Source organism: Bufo gargarizans, chromosome 6 (assembly GCF_014858855.1).
Source record: "Bufo gargarizans isolate SCDJY-AF-19 chromosome 6, ASM1485885v1, whole genome shotgun sequence".
NCBI lineage: Eukaryota > Metazoa > Chordata > Amphibia > Anura > Bufonidae > Bufo > Bufo gargarizans.
In genome coordinates, this window is record NC_058085.1 from 127302783 (window position 1) to 127320025 (window position 17243).

Below are 17243 nucleotides of genomic sequence, written 5' to 3' on the forward strand. Positions count from 1 at the left end.
GGAAGTTTTAACAGACAGAGTATTTGCAGTGGACTCATCCAGGAAGTCCCCTGTGTATTCTGCTACTTGGTTTAGTCTCCTCAGTGCAGACATTAGCTGTGAAGGAGGTAGGATCTCTGTCTAAGTTCTCTAAAGCTAAAGTTCATTTATCTGTTGTAAAAAGTTATGATATATACCCATAATAGTTCTGTAGAATGTAAAGAGGTGACTGTATGTTTTTCTAGCAGCCTTTAACCCCTGCAGCACATGCTGGGCTGAGTAGATGATGTAGAGTTAGAGAGCCATGTGCTCTTCCTAAGATGGCTGTAAGACATGCTGTATTCCAGGTCACCCTGCTGCAATATCTTTGTAAATGATTTTCTATTGTTCATTTCTCTGTATGCTTTGTTATATCCTGTAACACGTATGTGGGAATGTAATATAATAACTGCCTGTTATGATATAGGTGGGCTGGTGACCTGGCTGTATAACAGATAGTGGCAGTGTTTCCCTGTTGTATTACAGGCCCCAGCCAAGTGCACTCCACCTCAATAAAGATTTAACCCACAGAAGACCTGAGTGTCGTCCCTTAGAGTCCACATAGAGTTAATGCCTGGAGGAGCTGGTGACCGAGTGAGTGTGAAAGCTGGAGGTGTCGCAGATGGTGTAAGAAAAAGGGGGTTACATTTGGTGCCGTGACTCGGATGTCATCATTCTGCTCAAAGTGACCAGTGAAGATACCTAAAGTCACCAGCAGCGATCCAGATAAGTGGACACGTGTAACAAGCGGACTGCATCTGAAAGGTTTGACTAAGAGACTGCGTTCTTCTGGAACTTTCTAAAATGAAAAATATATCAGAACACCGCAGACCTCCCCCAGGACATTACTACTCCACCCCCTTGGTACTAGGGAGGGGTTCTCCATGGTATAAACAGTCACAGAATATGAATGTATCTGATAGCCATGATGTGAATGCAGGTTTTTCCACAACGGTAGACCAGACTGGAGGCTTATTCACAACGTCTAAGTTATTTGCATCTAATGATTCTGGTGTACCAGAAGTGTCAGACCAGAACAGGACATATGCAGAAAACATGGGCCATGTTACTGACTCCCATAATAGACGTACATCCAGCGATATGCAGAACACATTTCAGAATTCGCAGGTTCTGTCAGATGTAATAAGGGAGGTTGGGCAGCAGATTAGCCACTCTATAATAGAAGGTCTGTCAGCTCATAATAGCAAACAGGATTCCTTCCCACCAGAGAGTTACCAGCAAACTGAAGATTGGGCTAAATTAAATTTTGTACTGAAAGCAAATGTAAAGGAACCGCCAATATTTCGGGGAGATGAGAGTGATAAGTGTAGTGTGTATGAGTGGGAGGAGATGATGCAGTCTTTTCTTGATAAGAAAGGTTACCAAACTGTTGAGTGTGGTAAAGAGATAATGGATAAATTGATGGGCCGTGCAAAAGGACTAGTGAAAATTGGGGTGAGGAATAATCCAACTATTGATATAAAGAAGGACCCAAGTGCTATTTACAATATACTGAAACAACATTTTGGGGAAGTTATCTCCACCGTGACTCCCTTGGCAGACTTTTATTCCACACTGCCTAAACCTGGTGAGAGTAGGCTAGATTACTGGATTCGTTTAAACCGTGTCATTGATCTTGCTAATGAATGTCTAAAAGGGCAGGGAAAGTGTGTGGAGGACCCAGGGCATGAGGTAGCAATGATGTTTATCCGACACTGTCCAGAATCAGAATTGCAAACCATGCTTAGGTGTAAACCTGCCGAGAGATGGACAGTTAGTGAGGTACAGGAAATGATGGATAGTTACCACAGAGACAAAAGGTTGAGGGCTGAGAATAAGATGACCCAGAGTCTTGTAACAAAACAATGTGAAATTTCTGAAGGCTTAACCCCTACAGAACCTAAGGTAAAGAACATAGTCCCCTTATGCAATAAGGGGGAAGAAGATTCAAATATTAACAAATTGATTGCATTGCTTGAAAAGGTTGTACCAGTTCAATATATTTGCCAACATCCAGGGGCACCAGCAGCAGGTTTTTCAGTTTCTGGAAAAAAGCCTGCTGCTTGTCACATCTGTAAAAACAGTAACCACTCTACCAAGGCACATTGTATGATGAACAACCTGTGCTTCCTCTGCTGGCAACCTGGCCACCAGAGGCAGGCATGTCCAATGAAAAGGTCACAACAGTTAAACTAAAAAGCCTGCACTTAGAGGGGTATGGTGTAGGCCCATGTTCCCAAACCCCATCTACTGATGAATCTGGAGATATGGAGGTGTTATATAATCAGTGTGTTCAGGAAAGGCCAAAAGGAACACAGGTGATATTTCAACACTTGCAGAAAATTGCTCCCTATGACAACTTGTTTCATACTACTGTTACGGTTCAAGAAAAGTGTAAGTTAACTGCTATGATTGACAGTGGCTCAATGGTGTGTAGCATCAGTGAGCAAACTGAGCAGCAACTTATACAGTCCAAATTGCTGAAACCATGCTTTGCCATACTAAATGATATTGTACTTGTGGGTTGTGGTGGTATCAAAGTAAAGCCAAAGTCCGTTTATGACTTAAAACACTGGAAATGTTTGACTTTAAAATGATTGTTCCAATGCTAGTAGTACCAGGACAAGTAGATGATATAATTATTAGAACAAATGTGATTAGGCATATTACTCACCAGTTTAAGAAAGATGAGAGTTTTTGGGCAATGTTAGCTACCCCTGAGGAGGGCAGTGAAGCCAGGCCGAGTTCTTTCATGAATTTACTAGCCAATGTGACCCGATGGAGAGGTGATAGGATCCCAGAGAAAGTGGGCACTGTAAAGCTTAATTCCTGCATTACTATGCAACCTTTTCAAGAGCATTTAGTGTGGGGAAAGCTTGAAAAGAAGGCAACGTTATCAGTTGGTAGTACAGTTATTGTGGAGCCCACTACATCCAAGACATGTCCAAGAAATGTCCAGATAGGGTGTACAGTCACACCACTATGGGGCGACAGATGGATCCCTGTAAAATTGATTAATACAACCAACAGGCAAATAACAATTAGAAGAAACGCAAAAATAGCTGATGTACACCCTTGTATAGCTTTAGAAGATCTTGATCTTGGTGGCAAGGAAGAAGTACTGCTATCCCAGCAATGCTCAGCACAAGAAGATACTTTTGACAGCACAAAATGGAAAGATAAGCATTCTACATTAGATGGTTCTGAATGTAAAAATATAAGAACCATGCTGAAAAATCTTGGATTAGAGGAAGTGAATATAGACTCCTGTGAAGTGTCAGAGTACTGGAAGCAAAAGTTAGGTGAGCTGATTGTTTCTAATGAACAGATCTTTTCTAGAGGAAGGCTGGATTGTGGAGAAGCCGAGGGCTTTTGTCATCGAATACGTCTAACTGACGACAGACCCTTTCGTCTTCCTTATAGAAGAGTCCCTCCGGCACACTTTCAGAAGATGCGTGAAGTTTTGAATGAAATGGAAGAAAAGCAAATTATTCATAAGTCTAGCAGTGAATGGGCATCACTACTTGTGTTAGCATGGAAACCATCAGGAGAACCCAGAATCTGTACAGATTTCCAATGGCTGAATGCAAGAACAATTAAGGATGCCTATCCTTTACCAAATCAGGCTGATGCTCTGGCATCCCTTAGTGGAAACTGTTGGTTCAGTACAATGGACTTAACATCGGGTTTTTACAACATTCCAATCCATGAGGATGATAAAAAGTACACAGCTTGTATCACACCTGTTGGGCTATTTGAGTACAACCGTATGGCACAAGGGTTATGCAACAGTCCTGCAACTTTTGCTCGGATGATGATGTCAATTTTTGGTGACCAAAACTATCTGGGGTTGTTATGCTATCTAGATGATTTGCTGGTGTTTGGCAAGAATGAACAAGAAGCTCTTGAGAGAATCCAGATGGTCTTCAGCCGATTACATAAATACAATTTAAAGTTAGCACCAAAGAAATGCAAATTTTTAAGAAGCACTGTGAAGTTTTTGGGCCATGTCATAAGACCAGAAGGGATTGCCACAGATCCAGATAAGGTATCAGCGATAACAAGCGTTGCTGCAAATGACCTGATTGGAAGAAGATGGCAAAACACCATCGGTAAAGAAGATCAGATCATTTCTGGGATTGGCGAATTATTATTCTCACTTCATACCAGGATTTTCAAGAATAGCAAAACCACTGTTCAACCTAACATCAGAGCCAACACAAGGAAAAGGGAAGTCAAAACGGTTCAAGCGAAAGCAGTCGATGACAGGAAAGCTGAGTCCGGAAAGTTGGGATGAAGAATGTCAGAATGCGTTTAAAAATTTGAAGGATGCTTTTCAGAAGACAGTGACATTGAAGCATCCAGACTTTAGCAAGCCCTTTATTTTGGCTACTGATGCCTCTATGGGCGGACTTGGAGCAGTACTCAGTCAACTATCTGAATGTGGGAAGAAAGTACAGCCTATCTCTTTTGCCAGTAATACTTTAACAAAATCTCAGTCAAGATATCCAGCTCATCGATTGGAATTTTTAGCTTTAAAATGGGCAGTTTGTGACAAATTTAGCCACTGGTTAAAAGGACACAGATTCACAGCATGGACAGACAACAATCCTCTAACCTACATTATGACCAAGCCAAAGTTGGATGCTTGTGAACAAAGATGGGTTGCCAAGCTTGCACCTTACAATTTTGATTTAAAATATGTGCCAGGAACACAGAATATTCCAGCTGATCTTCTGAGTCGAGAGACATTTGTCAGACAAAGTATCAACAGCAAGATAGGAAGCGAACCCTACCAAGATTTACTGAAGTTGTGTACAACTGTTGAGAAGGACTCTATTCAGGAGTCATTTAAGCTATCAGTGAACCATCAGGGAGTTTCAATTACGAACAATGAAGTTAAAGCTATGTTTGAAAATCATTTGCGACCAGGAGATGTTACCAGACCATATACAGTCCTGTTAGGACAACATGTGAATGCTGTGCTGCAGAAGGGAATTGTCCCACTCCCCAAATTTTCATTGGGAGACCTTCAGAGGAAACAAAATGAAGATGATGAACTGGCAAGGGCCATATATTTTGTTCAAAGGAGAAGAAGACCATCCAGAAGAGAACGCCGTTTTGAATCTCAAAACACTTTGCGGTTGTTGAAGCACTGGGATAAATTGAAGTTAAATAATGAAATTCTTTATAGGATTTCAAAACATAGATCAGGAAGCAAAATTTATCAATTTGTTGTCCCTCATTCACTTAGGAGTAATGTTCTAAAGGGTATTCATGATGACGCTGGACATCAAGGTCAGGACAGAACGATCTCTTTGGCCCGAGAACGATTTTTTTGGATTCACATGGAAGCAGACATCAAAAACTATGTGAGACAGTGCAAGAGATGCGTAGTGAGCAAGACTCCAGAACCAGAAGGAAGAGCCCCTCTTGAATCCATAGTTACAAATCATCCATTAGAACTTGTATGCATTGATTTCTGGTCCGCGGAGAACAGCAGAAATGAAAGTGTTGATGTGTTAGTGGTTACAGACCACTTTACAAAACTATCTCATGCATTCCAATGTCAGAACCAAACTGCAAAGCAAGTGGCACGCAAACTTTGGGACAATTTCTTCTGCATCTATGGATTTCCAGAAAGATTGCATTCTGATAGAGGAGCTAATTTTGAAAGTGAACTAATTAGTGAACTTTTACAGATTGCTGGTATTGAGAAATCGCACACAACACCATACCATCCTATGGGAAACGGTCAAGTAGAGCATTTCAACCGTACACTAGGAAGCATGCTGAGATCTCTACCGCCAAGATCAAAGAATAAGTGGCCACAGATGATTCAAACGCTAACCTTTGCATATAACTGTACTGTACATGAAACCACGGGTTATCCACCTTTTTTCCTTATGTTTGGAAGAACTCCTAGACTGCCTGTTGACATAATGTTCAGGAACGTGTTAAGAGATGAAACGGTCAAGGACTATGATGAATTTGTTGCTGCTCTAGGGAAAGACTTGAAGGAAGCAATTGAAATAGCGTAGAAACATTCGAGCAAAGAGCAAAACAAACAGGCCAGAGGATATGACCAATCAGTATTGGAGACCACGTTCTTCTTGTGAATAAGAAAGAAAGAGGAAAACGTAAACTTGCTGATATTTGGGAGTCAACTGTTTACAGAGTTGTTAACACCAACCCAAAGACGCATATATGCCAGATACATAACTTAAAGACTGGAGAAGTCCGAGTAGTTCATCGCAACTTGATCTTACCAGTTAACTTTTTACCCATTCATTTGGAAGAAGAAGAATTGTCTGAAGTAGCTTCCGCTTTATCGGATTATGAGGTAGAAGAACAGATTGATGAAGAACAAATAGATTCCTTCAGTAATGATCACAATGGAAATACAGAGAGAATTCTTGACCAGATATCAGGAACTGAAGAATGTAGTTCAGTATTGTTTGGTTCTAATGAAGAACTTTTGCAAGATGCCAAAGACACTGGGAAATCCCTACCAGAGGACATTCTAAGAGATGGTCCATCAGACTTTGATCCTTGCCATGATGAACAAGACTTACAAACCAGTCATAAAGGTGACTTATTCAAGACATTATCTTTGTCCGAGGGTCAAACTGCTCAAACTTGGAATTCTAAACCATCATATGAGAAGAAGCAGACCAATCTAAGCCAGTCTGATTCAAACAAGGGAACTCAAACAAGAGTTGGAAGAACTGTTAGACCAGTAAACAGACTGATCTGTTCAGTGAATACTAGGATATCTAGGTGCCTAGAAGAAGGAGAGTTACTAGAAGTAGTAGTACTGTAGTTCCTTATAACTAAATAGATAAATGTAGACATATAAGGTAGATATCACAGAAAAACAAAACACAACATGTTTTGCAGTATGTAGATGCTGAGTTGAGGAGCACAACGTTGTATGTCTTAACAAAGGGGATTCTGTAATATTTCTTGCATTAAGCATTGTGTAGAGAGGCACTTTGTAATACTTACTACGTGAGGGGAGCGCAAACCCTCCAAGTAGTCCTTAAGTGGTCCTTCAAGAGAGAGTCCAAGAAACAGTTATCCTGTATAGACATATGCTCACATACCTTAGAATGTCCAAACTGAAGTATACAATTTTGTTCTCATTGGAGTTTTCTAGCACGTTATATTGTACTGTTTAGTGTCATATATTTGGTGAAATTCAGGAGGGGTAAAATGTAGTACAGTCAATATGGTGCACATGAAGTTTCACCAAATATCCAGTCTGCAGGTTTGCAATAGGGTCATACCAATACACAGGAGCTGCAGCAATGAGCACTTGTTAAATGTAGTTCCATATATCCATAAGCTGTTAACAGAGAGTCAGGACATGCTAAATAAACCTCTTCAAATGTGCTATTAGATAACTGAGGGAAGTTTTAACAGACAGAGTATTTGCAGTGGACTCATCCAGGAAGTCCCCTGTGTATTCTGCTACTTGGTTTAGTCTCCTCAGTGCAGACATTAGCTGTGAAGGAGGTAGGATCTCTGTCTAAGTTCTCTAAAGCTAAAGTTCATTTATCTGTTGTAAAAAGTTATGATATATACCCATAATAGTTCTGTAGAATGTAAAGAGGTGACTGTATGTTTTTCTAGCAGCCTTTAACCCCTGCAGCACATGCTGGGCTGAGTAGATGATGTAGAGTTAGAGAGCCATGTGCTCTTCCTAAGATGGCTGTAAGACATGCTGTATTCCAGGTCACCCTGCTGCAATATCTTTGTAAATGATTTTCTATTGTTCATTTCTCTGTATGCTTTGTTATATCCTGTAACACGTATGTGGGAATGTAATATAATAACTGCCTGTTATGATATAGGTGGGCTGGTGACCTGGCTGTATAACAGATAGTGGCAGTGTTTCCCTGTTGTATTACAGGTATGTTGCTGTTATCTTCATATACTTATTCAATATAAAATCCACTATACGATCACTGTTTTATAATATATTTGAAGTGCAGACATTAGCTGTGAAGGAGGTGGGCTGGTGACCTGGCTGTATAACAGATAGTAGCAGTGTTTCCCTGTTGTATTACAGGCCCCAGCCAAGTGCACTCCACCTCAATAAAGATTTAACCCACAGAAGACCTGAGTGTCGTCTCTTAGAGTCCACATAGAGTTAATGCCTGGAGGAGCTGGTGACTGAGTGAGTGTGAAAGCTGGAGGTGTCGCAGATGGTGTAAGAAAAAGGGGGTTACACCTGAATCAAACCCCTGTATGTAGATGGTGTATCTTACACTGTCTGAATCAGTTTAGGCCTGAATTAAATATTTCTTTCCCCAAAATGGCTGTATTTTAAATGCCTGAATCAAACCCCTGTATGTAGAGGGTGTATCTCACATGGCCTGAACCATTGTAGGCCTGAATTCAATATTGGTGCACCAAATGGCGGTATTTAAAATCTAACCCAAATGTATTAAGGGTGTATCTCACAATGACATCTGCATCAAAGGCTGCCAACAACATTCTTTTTTTGCCCAAACGAGTGTTTTTTTAACAACTGAATTAGACAGCAGTATATAAGCCTGTAATTTCACACGTGCTGATGCTGCAAGGCCTGAAAATAGTGTTTTTTCTCAAAAAAGTGTCTTCAAAACCCCAGAAAATAATGGGTGTATTTCTAGCCTAAATTACACACTGACTAATCCAGATGTTGTAGAGTGCCAAAAGGGTGTTTTTTTGGTAACAGAATATGAAAGCTGTATATATTAAACTTGAATTTAACACTTGCACATCAGGAAAATACAGTTTTTTGGCAACAAAGTGTGTTTTTAAAACCCCAGAAAATGAAGGGTGTATTTCTAGCTTAAATTGCACACTGACTAATCCAGATGTTGTAGAGTGCCAAAAAAGTGTTTTTTTTGTAACATAATATGAAAGCTGTATATAATAAACTTGAATTTAACACATGCAGATCAGGAAAATACAGTTTTTTGGCAAAAAGTGTGTTTTTAAAACCCCAGAAAATGATGGGTGTATTTCTACCTTAAATTGCACACTGACTAAGGCCTCATGCACACGACCGTTTTTTTTTACGGTCTGCAAAAACGGGGTCCGTAGGTCCGTGATCCGTGACCGTTTTTTCATCTGTGGGTCTTCCTTAATTTTTGGAGGATCCACAGACATGAAAAAAAAGTTGTTTTGGTGTCCGCCTGGCCGTGCGGAGCCAAACGGATCCATCCTGAATTACAAAGCAAGTCAACGGGGACGGATCCGTTTGACGTTGACACAATATGGTGCAATTGCAAACGGATCCGTCCCCATTGACTTTCAATGTAAAGTCTGGAGTCTCTTTTATACCATCGGATCAGAGTTTTCTCCAATCCGATGGTATATTTTAACTTGAAGCGTCCCCATCACCATGGGAACGCCTCTATGTTAGAATATACTGTCGGATATGAGTTACATCGTGCAAACTCATATCCGACAGTATATTCTAACACAGAGGCGTTCCCATGGTGATGGGGACGCTTCTAGTTAGAATATACTACAAACTGTGTACATGACTGCCCCCTGCTGCCTGGCAGCACCCGATCTCTTACAGGGGGCCGTGATCAGCACAATTAAGCCCTCAGGTGCGGCTTCTGAAGGGGTTAATTGTGCGTATCATAGCCCCCTGTAAGAGATCAGGGCTGCCTGATCTCTTACAGGGCCAGGAGCTCCTCCTACTGGTAAGTGACAGCAATGCGCCGCACAGACCTGTCACTTACCAGTAGGAGGAGCTCCCGGCCGGACACAGACATCGCAGCAGCCAGCAGGTAAGTATGATGCTTCTACTATTGCTAAGTAACCGTGGCAACCAGGACTGCAGTAGCGTCCTGGTTGCCATGGTTACCGATCGGAGCCCCAGCGATTAAACTGGGACTCCGATCGGAACTCCGCTGCCACCAATGATCGGAGGGGGGGGGGGGGGAGAGGGGAGGCCGCACACTACCACCAATGTATTAAAACAATAGAGGGAGGAAGGGGGGGCCGGGGGGAGGCGCACACTGCCACCAATGTATTAAAACAATAGTGGGAGGAAGGGGGGGCGGGGCGCACACTGCCACCAATGTATTAAAACAATAGAGGGAGGAAGGGGTGGGCGGGGGGGGCGCACACTGCCACCAATGTTAATGCAATAGAGGGAGGGAGGGGGGCCGCACACTGTGCCACCAATGCTATTATTACAATAGAGGGAGGGAGGGGGGGGTGTGGGGGGGGGGCCGCACTGCCCACCAATGAAATTTAAACAGGGGAGGGAGGGGGGTCTGCCCCCTGCTGCCTGGCAGCCCCGGATCTCTTACAGGGGGCTATGATACGCACAATTAACCCCTTCAGGTGCAGCACCTAAGGGGTTAATTGTACGGATCACAGCCCCCTGTAAGAGATCGGGTGCTGCCAGGCAGCAGGGGGCAGTCATGTACACAGTTCGTTGTATATTCTAACTAGAAGCGTCCCCATCACCATGGGAACGCCTCTGTGTTAGAATATACTGTCGGATATGAGTTTTCACAAAGTGAAAACTTAGCTCTGAAAAAGCTTTTATGCAGACGGATCTTCGGATCCGTCTGTATGAAAGTAACCTACGGCCACCGATCACGGACATGGATGCCAATCTTGTGTGCATCCGTGTTCTTTCACGGACCCATTGACTTGAATGGGTCCGTGAACCGTTGTCCGTCCAAAAAATAGGACAGGTTGACGGACAGGATACACGGATCACGGTCTCGGCTGCAAAACGGTGCATTTTCCGATTTTTCCATGGACCCATTGAAAGTCAATGGGTCCGCGAAAAAAAACGGAAAACGGCACAACGGCCACGGATGCACACAACGGTCGTGTGCATGAGGCCTAATCCAGATGTTGTAGATTGCAAAAAAAAGTGTTTTTTTGGTAACAGAATATGAAAGCTGTATATATTAAACTTGAATTTAACACTTGCAGATCAGGAAAATACTGTTTTTTGGCAAAAAAGTGTGTTTTTAAAACCCCAGAAAATGATGGGTGTATTTCTAGCTTAAATTGCACACTGACTAATCCAGATGTTGTAGATTGCCAAAAAAGTGTTTTTTTGGCAATCTACAACATCTGGATTAGTCAGTGTGCAATTTAAGCTAGAAATACACCCATCATTTATAAAAGTTATTTTTTTGGTCAATGGCCTCAGGGCAGGGTAAAACGATTGTGCCCTGCACCCACACAACTATTTCTAGGTAGATTGCTGAGTTAGATTCTCTCCTATTCTCTCCCTGAAATCACAAGTCCAGAAGCATCCTCTCCCTACACTTGTAACAGCAGAGTGACGAGCAGCGCTACGTGACTCAAGTTTATATAGAGGCTGGGTCACATGCTGCTCTGGCCAATCACAGCCATGCCATTAGTAGGGATGGCTGTGATGACTTCTAAGGTCATGCACAAAGGGGACTGGCACTCGCTCTAGTAGTAATTATAGAATATTTTAATGGTCACATACAGGAGGCAAGTGCGTTTCGGCTACTACGAGCCTTTCTCAAACGGTTTGAGAAAGGCTAATAGTAGCCGAAATGCACTTGCCTCCTGTATGTGACCATTAAAATATTCTATAATTACTACTAGATCACAAGTTTGTGTGGATTCTCCCTGGACGTGCGCACCGCATTACTGATATACGGAGTGCTGACTGTGTCTTCTTTGGCTTCTAAAGTCAGACATTTAACTGCTTGTTGATTGGCTGCTCTTCAGCCTTTCAAAAAGCGCCAAGAAAGCGCCGAACACCCTTTTACTGAAATGTTCGGGTTCGGGTCCAGGGTCCAGTTCGGGTTCGCTCAACCCTAGTTATATATATTATATATTATTGACATTATATATATATATATATATATATATATTAAATAAACATTTTACCTGTTAAACAACGGCTTCTCCATGTTACTAAGGAAGCTAATGGCTCTGTTGAAAGACTGGAGAATACTTAGAGAACCACAGGGGAAATTGTCCTGTTTGATGCAATAAAATGACTCAGAGTCTTTTATGGATCCATATTCACACACTTCTTTTGTCAAATCTACCTTGAACCCACATTCACTTTTAACGGACTGGCTTCTGTTCACAAATGTTCCTACAAAGTTTATGAGGTCATAGTCGTTGTCCCTTGCTCTCCATAGAGCTGAAACCGCCTCACTAGAATGGTAAAGTATCAAAGAAATATAGACTTTTCCTTCCCAAAATAAAGTAAAGTTGACGTGATATGTTCCATTGTTAAAGTCTTCAACCACTCCCGAAGCTCCGGCATTCATTTCGGAGTTAAATATTCTAGGCTTTATGAAGTCACCTCCATACGTCTTCCTATTACCCAAGTAATCAAACATATAAATTTGGATAATTAAATTGTCTCCAGTGCAGTACTTCTTTCTTGGGTTTATAATAGTGGCTCTGCTCATCTTAGCACTTGATGCAAAATCTGTATGGTTCAGGTTCGCCGTATGGATCATTTGAGATACCTTGTTAAGGATAAGAAGCTCATCTTCGAATAGGGTAATTCTTCTTATGGACTTTACATCTGGTTTCGTGGTTAATTCAGATAAATAAACTTTTGCAGGAGATATCTAAAAATGTAAGTTTTAAGTTAGATTTTATGTACTGTAATTACCTACCAAAATATAAAACATTTAAAAAAAAAAAATAGCTAACTCCATGACAACATCCAAAGTTCATGTATGGTATATGTCATCTGTTTAAAGATGGCGTTTACTCAGGAGCGGAGCGAGCACATAGGACACTGAATTTGTACCGTTTCACACAACAGATAACCGGGCTAATGACTCCGTACAGCTAATTCATTGGAGTCTCTAAGAGAAGGAATATGATGATATCATGTTCAAGTTCCCTAGGAGAACATTTAAAATGTGTAAAAAAAAATTCTAATCATCCCACCGTTTTCCCATAATATAAACAACAAAAATAAACATGAAGGGTATCGCTGCACCCCAAAAAGGCTGTAATATTAACCCCCTAAGTACCAGGCCCATTTTTTGTTTTGCATTTTCATTTTGTTCCTCCCCACGTTCCAATAGCCATATACGTTTTTTAATTTTCCGTTTCCAATATCAGGGCTTATTTTAAATAAAAAACAAAAACAAAACATTTCGACTTGGTTTTGACAGCATGATGCTCACTGTGCGCTAAAAATGACATGACTTCCTTATCCTGAGGCTCATTACAAATATAGCAATACCAAACTTTTTATTCTAGTACTTAAAAAAAAAAAAAAGCCTTTGAAAAAGTAAATATTTTCTTTGCATCAACCATCATTTTTTTTATATTTCTGTCCACAGAGCTATATGGTTGCTTATTTTTTGTATTTTCTTACAATGTCATAGCGCACAGAAATTCCAAGGAGGAGCAATACACAAATCACATCACATACATATTGGATGGGCATATGTAACACTTGACAATATTCAGTGACGGAGCATTGAAGACCAGACAAAAATAAAGCGTTGAAATAATCCAACTGAGATTGCGTCCATCTCTAACCAGTCTAAGAGGAAGAAAAAGAAGAAAACAAAAACTGCTGTGCAAAATAACTTAAACAAATAGCCAACAGACATGACAAACGACATGAACAAAGACAGAGAGGGAAGGGGGGGGGGGGGTGAGAGGAAACAAACCCTTCACCATGATTCCTCAAGGTTGCCTATTAATCCAATAAGTGTCCCATATGTCCCATATGGCTTGAAGAGTGCCATTTCCAAAAATGTCGGTCCGAAATGTATTTTTTAAAGGTACAATTTTTGTTGTATGTATGACTTTTTGATCACTGCTATTCAATATTTTTTTTTGTGGGTAAGAAAGAGGTGACTAAAAATGACATGTAGGTTTCTTTTTTTCTTTTATGACATTTACCGCACAGGAATTTTTATTTTCTTTCTCAAATATAAAAGTACAAATATGCTGCCAATCCAATGTCTACATATACTGTATATACATCAAATGGCATGGAGAATAACAGAGAAAGGAAAAACTCCAAACATTTAGACATCTATTAAAAAAGATCGTTACTATTAATTTCCACCCAAAACCCGACCCCCCTACCCACACCCCACCCACCACGATTGTCATCCCAGGGGAAACGGCACCCCCCCAAAATGTCTACGACATTAGCACCCTCAATGCCAAAAAGCCCATACCTTCTCCCATTCGCACAATTATTTTCCCCCTTTACATTTGATAAGTTCAAACTCCTTTATTCTGCGCATATAGTTTTTCCATTCTGCAAAAACAGGGGAACTTATCGGATCCCCATCTTCTAAGAATCAGAACTTTAGCAATTAATAACTCTTTTAACCAAAGCAGTTGGTCAGTATTCCGTAGCTTTTTATTCAAAGGGAGTGTTCCAAATAAAGCGAACTCTAATATGGGTTCTAGTTTTGATTGAGCTCTTAACCCCAATTCCTCATATATACTATGCCAATATCTCGCAATAACTGGCCAACTCCACAGCAGATGAATATATCCCGCGTCCTGGCACTTACATTTCAGACAGCAATACTCTCTATCTGTATTATTTTATATTTTAGACAGTAATAACAGCATGTAATATAGTCGGAAACGGCACCCCCCCAAAATGTCTACGACATTAGCACCCTCAATGCCAAAAAGCCCATACCTTCTCCCATTCGCACAATTATTTTCCCCCTTTACATTTGATAAGTTCAAACTCCTTTATTCTGCGCATATAGTTTTTCCATTCTGCAAAAACAGGGGAACTTATCGGATCCCCATCTTCTAAGAATCAGAACTTTAGCAATGAATAACTATTTTAACCAATGCAGTTGGACAGTATTCTGTAGCTTTTTATTCAAAGGGAGTGTTCCAAATAAAGCAAACTCTAACATGGGTTCTAGTTTTGATTGAGATCTTAACCCCAATTCCTCATATATACTATGCCAATATCTCGCAATAACTGGGCAACTCCATAGCAGATAAATCTATCCCGCGTCCTGGCACTTACATTTCAGACATCAATACTTTCTATCTGTATTATTTTATATTTTAGACAGTAATAACGGCATGTAATATAGTCGATGCACTATTTTATACTGTACTAACCTATGGTGGCTGGATATCAAGGCTTTTTAAATATTTTGATAAATCTTTCTCCATTGAAGTGCATTGCTCTCCCCCAAATCTTCCTCCCATTTTAAACACTTTTTGTCATGGATGGTGTTACAGAAAACTAGAAGACACAATTGAAGATCCGACTGACTTGATCCAAAACTAAGGAACAAAAGGGTAAGCCCTGTAACAGCCCTAGCTCTCTCCCTTACTGCTCAGCCTATGCAAAAATCTGAATGGTAGAAAATTGTATACCCTCGTTCCTCGACTGTATGACACCTGAACACCCTATAAAATAGTGAGGGGACACGACCACCGGCTCCCTACACTTAATACGGAGGGAGTCAGGGTCAGCTAGGATCCAGCAAACAGGAAAACACAAATGAATGAACAAAACTTATCTGTAGAAGACTCAGTAGTAGCATCCAGCATGCACACACTCCAGGAAGTTGTATAAACCGCAAAGTGATGCAGTATGGGAAGGAGATATATAGAGAGGCAATCACTGCTAATAGATGACAGCTGGGAGAGGGAGGAGAGATGTCAAAACAAAAGCAAAACAAAAGAAGATCATGCAGAAGGTACTGAAGAACGTCTAACAGAACTTCTCAAAGATCTGGTGGTGACACTTTTGAACTTAGTGACTGTAACAAATTCCTTTTGTAATCTAGCATAAATTTGTGGCAACTTAATTCTAGTCCCGAAAAACGTGAAACAGAAATCCAAAAAAGGTTGGACCTGAATGTCAAATGTTTTTTTGTTAGTTGTGAAAACAAAAGCATGTTTTATTTGTGCATATCTAAATCGGCTCCAAGTAGTGATGACCGTATCAGGAATAAGTTCTGTAGCGGGCTTTAATTTACCTAATGTGCAAATGTGAGACACCTTAGTGATACCTCTACTGCTCTAATAATTATTCTCATTTAATCCAAAAAACTCCCTTAGGTTTTTATTTTCCCAAAGTGGGGTCAACTCCAACACTTGTGTGAACTTCAAAATTGCTCTTATCTTGTTCCAGACCCGCTGGAGCATCTTACTTATAGGGCAAGAAATTCCCCTCTCCCTCAAATAACCAGTTTCTAGAATACTAAATATATTCCGAGATTGACCGTTAAAATCTCCAGAGAGGTATTGAACAAGATGATTCTCCCCAGTATACATACCCCATTGTATTTGTGCACATAAATAGTATCCCTGTAAATAGGGTAAAGAAAGCCCCCTGTCCGATTCGGCAAGCCAGAACATTTTTTTTTTGTTTTATACTGTCACCACCAGACATCTGAGAAGCTCTGACAGACGTTCTTCTGAACCTCCTCCTTGAGGTTCCTTTTGTTTTGCTTTCGTTTTCTCATCTCGTTAGCCTCTCTCAGCTGTCATGTAGTTGCACTGATTGCATCCCTTTAAATCCCTTCCCATACTGCATCACTTTGCGGTTTATACAACTTCCTGGAGTGTGTGCATGCTGGAAGCTACTACTGAGTCTTCTACAGATAAGTTTTGTTCATTAATTTGTGTTTTCCTGTTTGCTGGATCCCAGGTGACCCTGACTCCCTCCGTATCAAGTGTAGGGAGCCGGTGGTCGTGTCCCCTCACTATTATAGGGTGTTCAGGTGTTATACAGTCAAGGAACAAGGATATGCAATCATCTACCATTGAGATTTTTGCATAGGCTGAGCAGTTAGGGAGAGAGCCAGGTCTGTTGCAGGGCTCTCCCTTTGGTTCCTTAGTTTTGGATCCAGTCAGTCGGATCTTCATTTTGTGTCTTCTAGTTTTCTGTACACCTTCCGTGACAAATACGTACTCTTTTTCTGCCCCATATCAAGTCGTTGATGAGTTATTCCAACATGTTGAAAAAAACATCCTCAATCCAGATGGGGCAGAGTGCCATCACATAGAGTATCACTGTGAGCAGAATCATCTTAACTAGAGCAATTCTATCTGCTTGTGAGAGGGGTAACTTTTACCAAACTCTAATTTTTTCTTTAACATTGTTTATCATAGGAGTGACATTTAACATATTGTAACTCTATAATTTCGCCCCGATTTTAATACCTACAGAGGCTAGGACGTGTACTCTGACATCCTTCTGTGGTACAGTGCGATTAAGGGGG

The 17243-nt window shown here is 40.9% G+C and overlaps 1 protein-coding gene across 2 annotated transcripts in view; it reads right to left on the bottom strand.

The window, feature by feature from the left end:
• The window catches only part of LOC122942445 (NXPE family member 1-like), a 295878-nt gene that overhangs the window by 66631 nt on the left and 212004 nt on the right, over positions 1-17243 (bottom strand). For both annotated transcript variants that reach the window (XM_044300072.1, XM_044300073.1), the window contains one exon: positions 11920-12620. In XM_044300072.1, coding sequence (XP_044156007.1) covers positions 11920-12620 — 701 coding nt within the window. The remainder of the gene's footprint in view (positions 1-11919; positions 12621-17243) is intronic.